General features: G+C 43.7%; 1 protein-coding gene across 2 annotated transcripts in view; it reads right to left on the bottom strand.

The window, feature by feature from the left end:
* Positions 1 to 15,861, bottom strand: part of FERMT3 (FERM domain containing kindlin 3) — a 77,415-nt gene that overhangs the window by 25,183 nt on the left and 36,371 nt on the right. For both annotated transcript variants that reach the window (XM_069207106.1, XM_069207107.1), the window contains exons 7-11: positions 15,069 to 15,176; positions 14,638 to 14,769; positions 14,271 to 14,320; positions 13,266 to 13,390; positions 11,793 to 11,899 (exon numbers count right to left, since the gene is read on the bottom strand). In XM_069207106.1, the coding sequence (XP_069063207.1) occupies positions 11,793 to 11,899; positions 13,266 to 13,390; positions 14,271 to 14,320; positions 14,638 to 14,769; positions 15,069 to 15,176 (522 nt within the window). The remainder of the gene's footprint in view (positions 1 to 11,792; positions 11,900 to 13,265; positions 13,391 to 14,270; positions 14,321 to 14,637; positions 14,770 to 15,068; positions 15,177 to 15,861) is intronic.

Raw genomic sequence — 15,861 nt, forward strand, 5'->3', positions numbered from 1 at the left:
GCATGGGAAAAACACTGTACCAGTCCATGGTTTGCTCCCTTGACGCAAAGTAGCACATATTGCTACTTTGCATTACTTTAGGCAGCTTTCCAAAGCAAATAATGATTAGTGGTGTGGGGAGCATTTTGTTGAAGGGAGCTAGACTGATGATGAGGTAAGCTCATGCAGTTTGGAAATATACATGTTGAGGGGATTGAACAAACTGGTTGCGCCTTTTCTGTGTGAGAGGTAGCTCCATTTATTTATAATCATCTACATTCATGCTTCTGACGAGACGAGGCCTGGTTAGATTCATCTACTTAAAGCATCACTGAGATGGACCTTCTGTTTCATTGAGTCTGTCGGTACTTATTCTTAGATTCATCTACTTAAAGCATCACTGAGATGGACCTTCTGTTTCATTGACTCTGTCGGTACTTATTCTTCAATCACTAGTACTCCTGTACTTGGCTGTAATATTTATTTTTTGTAGGGGTAGATTCGGCACTTGTTGCTCTATCTTTTTACTTACATTAGATTACAATGGGGTGACTGATGTTTCTGTGGTGGAACTACAGGGTGGGTAGAGTTTGGAGTGCGAGATTGATACAGATTGTTTATGCTTTAACAGATTTTCCATACAGCATGGCGTGACAGGTTGTAGTGAATTTATACTCTCCATATTAACCAATATCTGCTACCAGCCACCCAGTCGAAGTTGCAGTGTATTGTATCTTGTTCTGGTGTGTCAACAGGCTCAATGAAAAAGTTGAGAGGGGGGTTCTGCTACAGTACTCTGTGAGGCATTGTCTTGATGTTTAGGGTTGAGCCTGCAATTGCAGGGCTAGCTCATGCGTCTCGCTCGCAAGACTCTGTTGTGTACAGTAAAGGGCTTGGAGCCTGCCTGTCGCTTACCATTTGTTGGATTGCCTGGCACTCTTCTTTACAGCCTTGTAATTTTTCAAGGCACGCCTGGCATCATTTCCGTTCCTCTGTGTGAGGCAGGGACAAAGCACTGATTGATTCAACTTAACCCGTGCCCGTCCGCTGCTCCCGACGTGATCAACATTAAGAACAATATATGGTCAAAGAAAGGGGGAAGTGTATGCCTTGACTTCCACGGCAAAATGTATTTCTCAAACAAAGGAATCCCATTTACTCAATCCGGTATCCTTAAATTAATTCATATTTTATTTCTTTACCAAATCGTTCACTATAATCTTTTAGTTCGATCACAAATTTCTCATGGTTTTTGATAAGTACTAGGTGCTCCTAAAAAATAAAAAACTGTGAAAGTGAATATTGTAATGCATAAAAGTGCCAGTGTTGTATAAAATATATACAAAAATGTGGTTAAAAATGAACTTTGGACTTCCTAAAGGCTCCTTCAATCCAGTAGTCTTGAAGTCACTAAGTTATTTAACATCAATCCACATTACATTTTTTTAATTAATTTTGCCGTGGAAGTCAAGGCATACACTTCCCCTTTTTTTGACCATATATTGTTGTTAATGTTTATCTACCCAGGTCTAAGGGTTATTGGTTTTTGCCTAATTTTTTGAAAATACCCGATGTGATCAAGGTACTATTTTTTTTATTTTATTTTTTTACTTTTAGTGCCCTGCAAACAGAAGGTTTGTGGCTGGCAGAAATGTGCAGAGCAGGACAAACACATTTGCAAAGTTTTATTTTTTTAAACTAACTTTGCCAAGTTGTCTTTTCTCACTTTCCACTCATGTTTTCTTTCGTTTTTTCTCGTGGGCGCTCTTCTCAGCGCTCTTCTCAAAAGATGAGAACTTGTATGAAATATTGCAAAGCAACAGTTTTTTTTATTATGTGTAATATCTGAAATGATGCTTTAAGACATAAGTGTGCAGTACACCCCAATTCCCCCACTCCAATCCACCCTACTACAATCCACCCCAATTCAACCCACCCAATCTAACCTGTCCCACTCTAATCAAAAACAATCTGCACCACTTCAAAACAATCTACCCCCTCCAATCCAAAACAATCTGCCCCACTCCAATCCAAAACAGTATGCCCCACTCCAATCCAAAACAATCTGCCCAACTCCAATCCAACACAATGTGCTCCATTCTAATCTGCCACAATCCAAAACAATCTGCCCCACTGCAATCTGCTGCACTGCAATCCAAAACAATCTGTCCCACTCCAATCCAAAACAATCTGCCCCATTCCAGTCCAAAACTATATGTCCCACTTCAATCCAAAACAATAGTCCCCACTCCAATCCATTCCAATCGGCTCCAATCCATTCCAATCGGCCCCACTCCAATCTCCCCAACTTTAATCCAGAACAACATGCTGCACTCCAACCTGACCCACTCCAACGTGCCCCTCTACAATCCTAAACAACCCACTCCAATCTAAAACAATCTGCTCCACTACAATCCAATCAACATCACCTCACCCGAATCAAACCCATTCCATCACAATTCACCCACTTCAATCTACCACAATCCACCTCACTACAACCCAGTCAACCCCACACAAATTTAATCCAATCCAGCCTAGTCCAATCTAACCCTCTCCAATCCAATCCACTGCAGTCGGATCCACCCTACTCCAGTCCGATCCATGGTACTCCAATACAACCAACCCTATTCCAATCCAACCAACCCACTCCAGTCATCCCACCCCACTCCAATCCAACCTACCCTTCTCCTGTCCAACCCACCCCAATCCAATCCACCACACTCCAGTCTAGTCCACTGCTACCCAATCCACCTCTCCAATACAATCCACTTTAATCCACCCAACTCAGTCCAATCAGTCCACATTAATCTACCCTACTCCACTTGAATCCACCCCAGGCCACCCTAATCTACCCCACTTCAACCTAGTACACCCCTCTCTAATCAATCCACCCCACAACAATCCAGTAGACCCCACACCAATCCAATTCACCCCACTCCAATCCAACCAATTCAGTCCACCCCCCCTATCCAACCCACTCCAATCTACCACACTCAGTCCAATCACCCCACTCAGTCCAATCCACCCCACTCAAACCAATTCACCTCACTCCACTCCATCATAAACGTTACACCCCACTCCAGTCCACCCCACCCCAGTCCAATTCACCCCACACCAGTCCAATTCACCCCACACCAATCCAATCTGCCTCACCGCAATGCAATCCACCCCTGTCCAATCCATCCCAGTTCAGTCCAATCCACCACACCCCAATCCAATCCACCTCCTCCAGTGCACCCAACCCAATCCATTCCACCCCATTTCACTCCACTCCACCCCACTCCAATCCACCCCACTCTACCTCAATCCACCCCACTCCATCCCAGTTCAGTCCACCGCACTACAATTCATCCACCCTAACCCACTTCAAATCCACCCCAGACCAATCCAATCCACCCCATCCCAGTTCAGTCCACCCCCCACTCCAATTAAATCAAATCCAACCCATCCATCCCACCGCACTCCAATCCACCCCAACCCAATCCACTGCAATCAATCCAACATACCTCACCCCGATCCAATCCCTCCACCCTAATCCACTCAACCCCAATCTAATCCTCCCCTCTCCAGTCTACCTCACGCCATTCCACCCACTCACTCTAATCCACCACACTCTACTTCAGTCTATCCTCTCTATCCCAATCCATTACACCCCATCCCAGTTCAGTCCACCCCACTCCAATTCACCCCACTCCAGTCTAATCCACCCCACTCCAGTCCAATCTAATCCACCCCACTACAGTCCTATCTAACCCACCCTACTCCAATCCAGTCTAATTAACCCCAGCCCACTCCAATATAATCCGCCCCACTCCAGTCCAATCTAATCCACCCCACCACATCACTCCAATCCAAACCACCCACCCAATCCAATATAATCCATCCCACTTGAATCCACCCCAATCCCATCCATCTCATCCCATTTCAATCCACCCCACTCAAATCCAACCCACCCCACACCAATCTACTCCACTCAATCCACCTCACTGTACTCTAATCCAATCCACCCCATTCTACTCCAATCCAATCTACCCCACTACCACAATCCACTACAAGCTACTCCACCCTATTCCACCCCACAACACTCTCTGCCACTGAACCCTACTCCCCTCTACTCAACTCTATGACACTCTAATCCTCTTGCTCAACTCTACGACATTCAAACACCGCCACTCTGACACTCTCCTCCTCCACTCCAGGCTACTAACTTTTAGCCTTGCTGAACAGGAGCCACACTGGTGTACAACATGGCAAAACACATTGCCACAGTCAATAGATCGTGTATAGGCGTGACCTATTGGCTTTGCCAATGCTGGTCTCTTATTGCAAGAGCCACATCTTCTGGGCGCCAACTGTGGCTTCTTAGGGGATCATGATATATCTATTTTATCACTCTGACTTTAACAGGGAACGTTGGGGTGCCTATTTCATTCTGAAGATACTTTCCTTTTATAGTGAACTGCACTAAGACTAAGATAGGGGTGATATGTTCTAGTGTGTAGAATGTTGGGTTTCGCTCTTGAATACGTCTTAGAATTTATATCCTTCTATCCTTAATACACAACAGTCTAACTGATCTCAGAGCCCTGCCCCCTCAAGCTCTCCTGGGACTGACGGCCACAGGGGATAAAGCATGTAATAATGGACAGGGAATTGGACACTTGAAAACTAAACACAGTTGGCTGCATAAGAATACTTTTTATTTCCAATGTGGGGGTCTCTTTGGTCTGTACAATATACAGTGTGGCCGGGTGAGAAGGCATATACTTGTTATTTAGCACCCTGACCAATCATAATCCTGGCTACAGTATTTTTTTCTTCCAACCACAATCTTATCCTGGGTGTCAAATTTGCTAGTTCTTCTGCCATGCTGTCTGACTATTGACCAATAAAACTGCATTTAGACCAGTCTGGAGGTGGTGAGTGAGGGATAGGCATTTGAAAGCCTAGTGGTTGCTTGAAAACAAGTTTTCTGCTTTTCTATGGGAGGAGACAGAATCATACTTCTGACTGAATGTGGGCTTCATCTCTTCTACCTGCATGTTTCAGGAAGTCTTTAAAGCTGTGATATGAAGGAGAGTATTGATGTATCTCTGTAACAGAGAAAGAAATGCACAGAGCTTCTGATAGCCACCTGAAGGCTAAAGGTCTAGACTTGGAATTAGTCTTTGCCACTGCTAGCAATTTTCCCTTCACAGTAAAAGTGACTTGGGATGACTTCACAGAGACACATATATGAGATGGGAAACAAGGCTGGGACCCTCCAGTTCTGGAAACGAGGCTGATAACCAGGGCCCACAGGTCCTGTGTAGTGGTCTATGGTGTTAGAGAGACAGCTGCTGCATTTGCTGCATGCTATAATTCGATGCTCATCCATTGACAGACCATGATGTTTTGATGCCCCCTAGCTCAAGAACTGCCAGTTCATGCACTATTCAGTGCTAACTGTGCAGCTCCTTTACTCCTGCTGTCTCAAAGTGAGACTATATAGACCATAGCTGGCATGCAATGTGCATGAATGCAAGACCTCAGTGGGCTCCCTGCAAAACTCGTTTAGGATATCAGCCTTTCTACTGACCCCACACAACTCTAAACATATACAACAAGGTAATTGTGAAGATTCACGTTGAGATTTGGTAGATGGTGTGGGTGAGTGGTGGGACTGTAGTTACAGTTGTTAAAGGTAAACCGAATTCCTTATGTAAGGTCAGTCTTTTGTTTTTTTCCCTGATTGCAGAAACTCACACCTCTGTGCATCTTTTGTGGGTGCTCCAGTCTGGAGGCTGCCCTGCTCTGCCTGCAGAGCAGCCTGGGGAGGTCACATGAAAAGAGACCCACCCCATGCTGGTTCTGAAGATCCACATCTCCTGGCTGATTTAACTGTATACAAGTGGGACACAATGGTTGTTCCAATTCCAAGTTCTCAATGACCAAGGGAAGGAGTGCTAAGAGGGCTGCTAAGTAACCACAGTTGATGTCTACCTAACCACTACTTTTTCAGAGGTGAAGGGCAGTGGGTCTGCATAAGTGGATAAATACAGAGAGCGATCTGCATGCCCCAGTGTTGGAAAGCTCAAGATTCTCCTAAGATTCCTAGCAGGAATCATCAAGATGCAGCGTGGCCTGAGTTGCTGCACCTGAAGTTATCCACTGTCACATGACCTGAGACATTGCACCCAAGAAGCTGACTACTGCGTGACATGAATTTCTCTACAAGACGTAATCAACTGTGACATGACCTGAGCTACTGCACAACAGGAAGTCCTCTGCCACTTGATCAGAGCTGTTACTCAAGAAGTACTAGGGTGGACAATCCATTATTAAGTGGAAGTGTGTTTGTTGAGTGCCAAAGTTGAGCACACCCATTCTACCTCCTTAAGATGCCTGTGACTGAACCTCATTGCTACCACTGAGAGTTAAGTGCAGAAAGGATTGTACTTGGCCCAGTGAGCAGAGTTAGACCCCGGATAGGCAAACATCCTCCCAACTCATGGTCAAGGCCCACTAGCCCTGTGGCCCTCTGAACAGGGTTTGACAAGCGCCAGAAGCTTAACTGGAGCAGCAGAAGTCAATTGGACCCTTTGAGATCCCTGAATCCTTGCAGGACAGGAGAGGCCTGTCAACTACTCTCCTTAGAGACCTTGCCTCCTTACAATGTCTTGATTACCCAAAACAGTATGAAATAGGAAAATTAAAGGATCACCTTCTGCTTGATGAAATACCCTAAAGTGCAAACTTGGAAATGTAGGCGACGTGGAGTAAAAATGTGTTCTTCGGCAAGAGCCGGCAAATATCTGTAGGAATTTCAAGGTGCAGTGAGTTTGCACTATTGATGTAACAGTTGACAGTAGTTTCCACCATTACTGGTTAGTCTTTTGATGAAGGGAATACAAGACAAAACTCCAGGAACCTGGCATAAGAATATGGTACCACTCAAGGAACATCATGTCAAACTGTGACAACATTCTGTGAAGCTGACATTCCACTATGATATCTGCAGATAGGAAACTGTGACATAGTTCTGCTGAAAGCTTGGAATCTGGAAAACCTATTCAGCTCACTCTGACCTCTCCAACACTCCGAAATCATTGCAGTAGACAAGGGCATCCAATTTCAGAATTTACCACTATGAAAAATCATCCTGCTCCTGTAAGCAGACCTCCAGTCACAGGAGCTGATGGTAACACTGATGGTGGCACACTTAGGCAACTGTAACAATACTAGCAAGCATTTGCAATGGAATGGGTCTCGCGTTTGCTCTAGTTAGAGCTATTGGCGTTGTAAATTCCTAATTGGATGTTTCTTGCCACATACATTGGAAATTAAAAGTAAAACAGTTGACATTAGCGTGCCAATTCAAAGCGCCTTGGCAGCCACAAGCATGAGTGCGAAAGAGAGACACAAAAGGAAAAAAAAGTTTGCTCACAGTCAAACGTATCGGCAATTGTGCAATTATCCATGTAGTGGGCAGTCTGCAAGGTGGTAACAAAACCACCCCGAGGAGGGACACAAGTATAGCATTTACCAATGATAACAAGAGATTTCTGAAAGGCAAGCCCACAAATGAGTGAAAGTGATGGGCGTGCAGTGGGCCTGGTTAAAAGCCCACAGGACTTACAACAGGTCAAAGCGCTTGCGCGTTCGACCTAAAATCAGGCTCTCAATGTAAGCCATTGAGAGGCAGTAAGGGCTTCAAACCAAAGCAGCTGGTAAGTGCCAGAACCTGCAGTACCAGGATGAGATAAAGCAGCCTTGAAAACACCAAACCGGCTCCCGGTGAATGCAAGGATTAAGGTCCAAGTTATTTGCAGTACGCAATAAGGCCCACTAGGCAAATGTTTAGGAAATCAGCAGAGGCTAACACCCACTGTAGACGTAATAGGATGTCACGCTCATCAGTAAATGTCCACCAGATCATCTGAAGAGCCTTCAAACAGATGAAATACAGAGTTAGGACCTTGACATTTCAAAGCCCTAGGCTTTTGAATGCTGTGTGTCCTACGTTTGAGGACAGAACCCACTACGTTTGCATTGTACATCCTGCTCAATTACTATTGAATCTAGACCCATGCCATAGAGAATATCAGATTGGGAGCCAACCCCTACTCTTTCTTTTAACATATTTACTGTATCTTTGCATGTATAACACATCCACACATCTCATGCAGTATCAATATTCTAAACGGAAAAGTGGAGTCACATTTTGTTCATGCTTGGCCATGACAATGTTCAATATAGCCTGATCAGGCCCCCTACTCATCTTACATAGATTCTGTTTACCATGGAGGAGCAAGCATGCCTAACAGGGATAAAAGAAAGCATACATGTGAACATATGGGAAAAATCAGGAGAAGAAGCAACAGCAGCATATTCATGTTTCAGTATGAACAATGCCAAAGAAAAAAAGGAATCAGCAACCTGAACCATGTGTGCATATAACCAGCTCTTCTCCCTTCCCCCTCTATCTGCCAGTGCCCTGCCTGTTTCTCAGTCCTGTACTAGGACTCCCTCCTGTCTAGCGATACTGACAGTACCTGTGGGGGACCCTAACCCCTCTCATTGGACTCTAATACCTGTCTCCACACAATGCACAGACTGTGACACCTTTACAGCACTCTGAAGTGGCCAAAAGGTGATATGCAGCACTCTATAAAACTAATTAATAAATAGATCACTCCTGAATCTAGATTCCAGTCTATGATATCACTTTAGGAATGGAATATGAGGCTATGCCATCTCTCTAGAAGCCAATTGGCACCCAAGAGAAACCAGAGCTTTCTGTTTTTTTGTGTGTAAGGATAAGGTGAATAGATCATGGTTTTAATGCTGAAGCAGAAGCATACACTACAAAAATTACAAAATATTATAGGGCATCATTAAAAATATCAGTGTACAAAAGAAAGCCAGTGAACATCCGATTCAAGGATAAGAGCTAGGCTAGATGGATCCTTGAAGATGAAGTATTACTGAATGTCTCAGATGGGTGGTTGTGCGTATATAAAGATTTTTGTTAATGAGTAAATGGAAAACTTGCAGATCACAAGAGGAAGTGCTGGAAGACCTCACAGAGCCTTTCACAAGCAAAAGAGGAACAGGAGGTAGGAAGCTACAAAAAAAACTTAAAGCAAGAATACGAAATGATGGGAAACCTGGGCTGACTAAGAGATTTCCATTTCCCTATAGCTGTTATAGGTTTTTACACATTTAAGGGGTGTGAACAGTACGAAACCATTGCCCAAATACAGACCCCTTCTAGACTTCTATAGTCCCAGCCTGTATCACTTCAAAATACTTAAGCACTAGACAATAATTCTTCCAACATAAATGCTGTTTTTAAGTGCGTTTGACACATTCTTTGTGTGGGAAGCTTCTTCGCAGATTGCTGTGCAAGCTGTGGCACGGCATGTGGGGCGCTTGACTATGTACTCAGAACATATCTTTATTCAGCTAATCGCCATAAAAGTCCATATAATCAATACTATATAATCTCTTAATTAGTGATTCATGACTACATACAATATTCATGATAAAAGTTAACAGGCATTATTTGGCAATACAAAATATGATAACAAAAGCAGAAAAAAAATACAATAAAATGTAATGCTTTTTTCTAATTAGTAAAGAGTTTCATATATAATTTATGACAAAAAATGTGCTAATCTCTGTAATTTTAAAACACACAAGGGACAACCCACAGGAACTAAGGGACCAGGGGCAAGTATTTTATAAAGAAGCAAGGGTCCCTTAGATCAAAAGGACTATAGATTTAAATACCACATAGAATCGCAATGAAGTCTATGGAAAACATGCAATAAATCAAAGCATAAGGTGTCGCGCGACACATGACTGCTTTTGACTCCAGGCTTTATTTGCCAATAATTCGCTTGCATGCTGGCACATGCATTCACCTTATGTTGTCGAGACTCTGTTGGTTCCGATGGGGACATCCAGTAACTTGTTTTACCCTATGGTCTTGGTTATATAGTTATTGACTACTTATGTGTATCTCAGGCATAATTTTTATGTCCTGAATATGATCCCAACAATCAAATAAGGGATCGAACCGTCGTTGACATTTAGTACTTGGACTCAGTACAATAATATATGTTTGACATGAGCAAGAGTACTGTAAAATTGTGACTTTAACTGTGCTTTCTGTCAATTGGGGTATGTCTGGGCAATTATGATTTATGGTTTCAAAGATGTTTTTGTTTTCCAACTACACTGTTTTCTTACTTTCGTTTGGAATAAATATACTGATTTATTGCATGTTTTCCAAAGTTAATATTTGTAAGGCCTTAAGTCTTCCTTTGTAACATCTAATAACTTCACAATGAAAAATAGGGTGCAAAAACTGTATATGCACTGACATATAGAATGCTAAATAACATAAAGTACAAAGGGGCATATTTACAAAAAAGTGCAGCATTATTCCTGATGTGCCACTTTTCTTGCGTTTCCCTAAACCACACTAATGGCACCATGTGTGTGTGCCGTATTTACAATATGGCGCATGTTAGAACATTAGCGTCAAACCTTTTGACGCTATTGTGCTTTGCAGAATTAGCTCAAAAAATGATGGTGCCAATCCTGCAAAGTCAAGGGAGACCCACTGCAATCAATGGGTGCATCATTTTAATGCCTGCCTTAGGCAAGCTTTAAAAATGGCACTAAAAATGGCACATTAACAGCTTGTAAATGTCAGTGTGCCATTTTTGCAGGCTTCCTGGTGTGGTATCGCCCCCTTGCATATATTATGCCTGGCGCAGGCATAATGAGGCGCAAGAGTTCACAAAGTGGCACAATGCTAGAGCATTGAGCTACTTTGTAAATATGGCGCATGCATTTTGCCTAATTCACGCAACATTAGCGTCATAAAAATGACACCTAGTGTGTCGCTAAGTGATGCAAAGGGCTTGTAAATATGCCCTATAGTGCTTTGTGTAGAGATGTTACCGCAAGGGCATTTTGGAAGTTTAGAGAACCAACTGCTCTGTTGTGGAAAAGCCACAAGACAGTGCACAGTGCCTAAGTGAAGACGAGTTAGGATAAAACCGATGCTGAGATGAACAAATCTAAGTTAGGTATAATTCCATTCCTATAGTAGTAATTAAAGCTCCATGCTGGACAACTGTATGCATGGATTCTGTCTGAGGTGTTCTTATGTTGTGCCTAAATAAAAAAACATAAAGTACAGATATTTGCTTTTCAACTAGCACTAACAAAGTGTGGGGTACTAGTTATTCTGGGAGTCCTAATCAGTAAAAGATTGTTTCATAAATAAAGCCATCGAATCCTAGCCATATTTTCAAAACACTTCAAAATGAGCCTGCAGAAAGCAGTTTCAGGTGAATACCAAATCTTGAGCCAGAGTGCCTAGCTACTTTCTGGGATGTTGACAGTGGAAACAGCTCTGGTCGTTCTTCTTCGTGGTTAGGAATTACATAGCAGTGCCAGCTTCAACACATCTTTCGTTGTGTTTTTGGAAATTTAATGTAGAGGTGCAGGTTTGTAGAGTAAAGTTAAGTAAAATAACAGGATTCTAAGGGGTTAATAATGCAACAACAAGAAAAGTACAGTATGCTCTTCATGCACCAAATCTTGCATCAACAGGTCTGTATAAATCCTGAGCCACCTCCATATCTAAGCTGTCTCACCATTCATCATGACTAGGCTTTCACTCTGGACGGAGCATGTCCATATCATTCAAAAGAATCCTGGACCTCTCATGCATCAGGTCCTATTCTGTGGTCTCCACACCGAGAAAGCTACTGATGGCCATTATGGAAAAGTGGTGAGTACAAAGCACTTACGTTGTCACAGCGGAGGTAAACTTCAGTCATCCCCTCCGGAGAGGGCACTAGAAGCTTGATGCAGAACTTCTGCCCCGTGACATTGACGTCAGGCACCACCTCGCACCCTAAAGATTTAAGACAAGGCTATAAGCGGGGAAAGTTTTTCTCTCTGTGGTAGCCCCATTTGTTGCTAATAGAAGACAGCACATCTGTTTCTCGCCCAACACAGCCTCAGTGATAACTACGTAGCCTCTTGTCCACCCAGCTGTGGCCAATCACTGGAAGAAATTGATAATGGCCTAATTAAACATCTGTTCCTGGCTCGCACTGGCATCCGACCACTGTACAAGGGAAAAAAACATTCTTCCCCTACTGCATCGGTTAATGAGAAAAATACTTTTCCTCCTATATCAACCAAAAAAAATATCACAGGTATTACAAATCCTGACTCTCAAAAACATACAGCTTCTTCACACAGTTAAGAACTATTCTCCCCAAAGCAACAGTGAATGAATCCGGTCACTCCTTATCAACAGTATCACCAAACAATGACAGCATGCCTGCTTGTTCCTGACTCACAGCAACACCCACTTACTGCACCCTGACAAGAACTATTCTTAACCCCATCACCAGTCAGTGATTCAAACCACTCCTTGTCTACTCTGTCACAAAAATGACTGTGTGTAACTGTATCTGACTCAATCTGACTCACAGCAACATCCAAACGGTGCACTAAGCTTAATTACTCCTGACCTGCTCCATCCTCGAAACATGTAACCACAGGCCTAACTTTCTGACTCAAAGCCAGGCCCACCCTACTCTTTTTGTCAAGATGTATTTTCTACTACAGCACCAGTGAGTGAGCAGTCATAGTAAGTGCTATATAACTACAATTACAATTCCCCACCTACTGCACGGCCCAGCACATGACAACAGGCACAGCTGTGCCTGATTCATAGATCATCCCACCCACTATTTCAGGTCCATAGCTATAAGTAGGCAGAGATCACCAACTAACTGATGTACTTTAGCAAAGTTGTTTTTTGGTCTGTGTGCCAATCATACGGTAATATCAAGCCCAACTCTGTGTGTCTACTAGCCAAATTCAACCCAGGCTCAGTCCATCCTCCTAGACATTACTGAAACACTAGACCACGACAATGTCTTTGCAGCATAAAGAGTGACGGCACAAACTGCAACTATGGCAGTCAACCCACCAAGTACTAGCCAATCACACTAGAATTGCTTCTCGCTTAACATACATGCCTATAACTGAACCTGAACATATCACACCCCTTGGTCACAGTACTAAGTACATTCTACAATGGACATAATTAATCTGTCACACCACAAGCTACCCAATACCCACTGACAAACCTGAAGTCTGCCCACAACACTATGCAGCAGCTGCTGAACCTATCCATCAAGAACTGAAGAACTCAGACTCTTTGGTACAGCCGGGGTCAAGAGAAGTGGGATTCCACGTTATACCTTTAAGGTTTAGCTGTTGCACAGGCTCCCCCAGGCAATCTTCTTTACTTTTGTAACAGGATATTGATGTTTCCTTAAAAACCACCCAGTGAGGTTTGTATCCCTTCAGTGTGAGACGCTTGGGCCTGCAAGGAAACATTAATGGAGAGTTATTAGTTGAAGGTGAGAAGTACTGCTTGCCCACCAACACTGCCTAATTTGTTAAAAAATGCAGCTGGCTAAAGTTTTCCTTGGAGCAAATCGCGAGCACTTCTGAACGCCGGGTGGCCAGATATGAAAGGTGGCTGTTTTTAATTTTGGCTCATGCCTTTTATTCCACCCTACACCTCCTATCTCCTAATCCTACGCTTGTGGGCTATTCATGCCAGTTTTCTTCTTTAGTCACTGTTTTCCTATCGTTTTTTGTCCCCTTTCTTTCTCACCTCAATAATTTCTCTTGTTCTTGGTCTGATGGAAAATAAGCCTTGATCCCTAAAGATGAGTGTCCGCTACCTGCAAGCACCAGGGCAAATTAATCCTAATTTTTTTAGTCGAAAGGGCTGAGTGGGAAGCCTGATGTCCCTATGTGCTGGGGTACAGTATTTCCATATTGCTGGCAACCTTTTTCGGGTGTACGGAGTTTCACCAAATGCAACTATCCAAACTTGAATGGATTGCTCATGAAAGGTGCAGCCAGGTACATTTAAACTCCAAAGTATAAAGGAAGTGCTTTGAGTGTGTGTGCAGTCTCTGACGCTCTTCCCAGTTAGATGCCTCTTGTTTTGGGCTTTGTGCAGCAGGTGGAAGATGGTCCACTCAATCGGGAGAGAGACTTGGATGTAGGGTTTGGGCTCTGTGAAAATAAATTACGTAATTAATGGTGTTAACCAAAACATGATGCCCTTTTTGCCCCACTACTTCCACACTGGGGTGCTAGGTCTGTGCTTGTGTTTTGGGTCCTCTTGGCATGGAGACAGAACAACAGCTGAGCTTGCAGGCCTGTGTGTATGTCACAGAGTGACTCACCTGAAGATGCGCAATGTATCCTTCAGTTCTGGAATGTCGGTCAGGCTGTCCTGTGAAAGGAAGAGGAAGAGTAAAACATTGACTGCATGCTACAGCACAGTGCTGCTATCAGAGGCCAGTTGCCTGCCCTGCACGTAACATAAAATGCACATATTAAAGGTGGAAGTGTGTGTCTAGACGGATCAGGAAAGAGGGGCTCACTTAACAAAATACCCAGAGATGGAGAAAGCTCAGGAGACCTACAGAGATACCACAGGAGACTCAAACAACCTGCGTCTAGCTCAAGAATGTACTCTTTTAAATGTCTAATCATTGACACACATTCATTGTTAGGGAATGTACAGTTTCCAACACCTTGCAACCTTACCAAGACATCAGTTGCAGAAGAGCCACCCAGTTTCACTTCAAGGTGGGACAACGCCGTGTCTAGGTCATCCAGCCCAGAATCCCGATGCACTTCCGGGCGCTCAGAGGTCAGAGACAGCTTGTTGATGTGATACTGGAAATAATGTATACAAATGCAGGTTAATACACTCTTAAGTGTGTGTGGAAACATAGGATGAGAGATGCAAATGTGTGTGGGTGTATGTGTACATATTTATAACTGATCATTTTGACTTTGATCTCACTGAACTGAACATAAAATACTCTTTGTGCGCAGTTATGTCCTTCAGCACATATCCAGCAGTGAACTATTGGAAACGTGATGTGTAATAGTCAATGTACACACAGCCCTGTGTGCCTGTGCTCAGCATCACAGTGGTGTGGCACCACAGAGCATAGTTTGCAGTCTTGTACCTGTAGCGCTGCAAAGACCATCATCTCTTCCTCCGTGCAGTCTATTTCCTCCAGGAGGACTGCCCAGCGCGCTTGCTCATACAGCTGGTTTATCCGTACCATGTCGTACTAAAGAGACACAGAGAAACACCTGTGAGACAGCAAGATCCTGCAAGGATAAGCACTGAAGCAATATGAGAATACCACAACTACCAATGTGACGCCTAGAGAGACAGAGGGGCATATTTACAAAGAACTGATACAGCGTGACGCTGCGCCAAAAGTGGAAGCGCCGTGCTGCGTCACTTCTAAATGCACGGATGCACCATATTTACAAAACTACAGCGCATCCCTGTGTTTCCCCCTGCACCAGTGCCAAATTAGCTGCCTAACTCCAATGCAGCCACCCTTGCGGCAAACAATCTTCAATGGCGATTTGCTCTTTCTATGTGTGCTGCATACATAGAAAGAGCAAAAAAAAGATGAGAAATTAAGGCATTTCTCCTTGTTGCGCCATGCTAATGCCACCCCTCTGGTGGCAGTAGATTTTGTTGTTGCCACAGATTTACGATTTCTTGTAAATCTGGGGCAGCGTCAAAATGCAATGGGTGTGGAACACCCATAGCAACACCCATTGCACTCCCTTTCCACACAAAGTGCTGCATGTGAAGGGGCCATATTTACAAGGCCGCATTAAACCACAAAAGTAGCTTAACGCAGCCTTGTAAATATGGTGCAGCGCACAGTGCTACCGGAGCATCACAAAAAGTGACGCTCCAGTGGCGCTAGAGGCTTGTAAATGTGCCCCAGAAAG

Source organism: Pleurodeles waltl, chromosome 9, assembly GCF_031143425.1.
Source record: "Pleurodeles waltl isolate 20211129_DDA chromosome 9, aPleWal1.hap1.20221129, whole genome shotgun sequence".
In the NCBI taxonomy this organism is placed as follows: Eukaryota; Metazoa; Chordata; class Amphibia; order Caudata; family Salamandridae; genus Pleurodeles; species Pleurodeles waltl.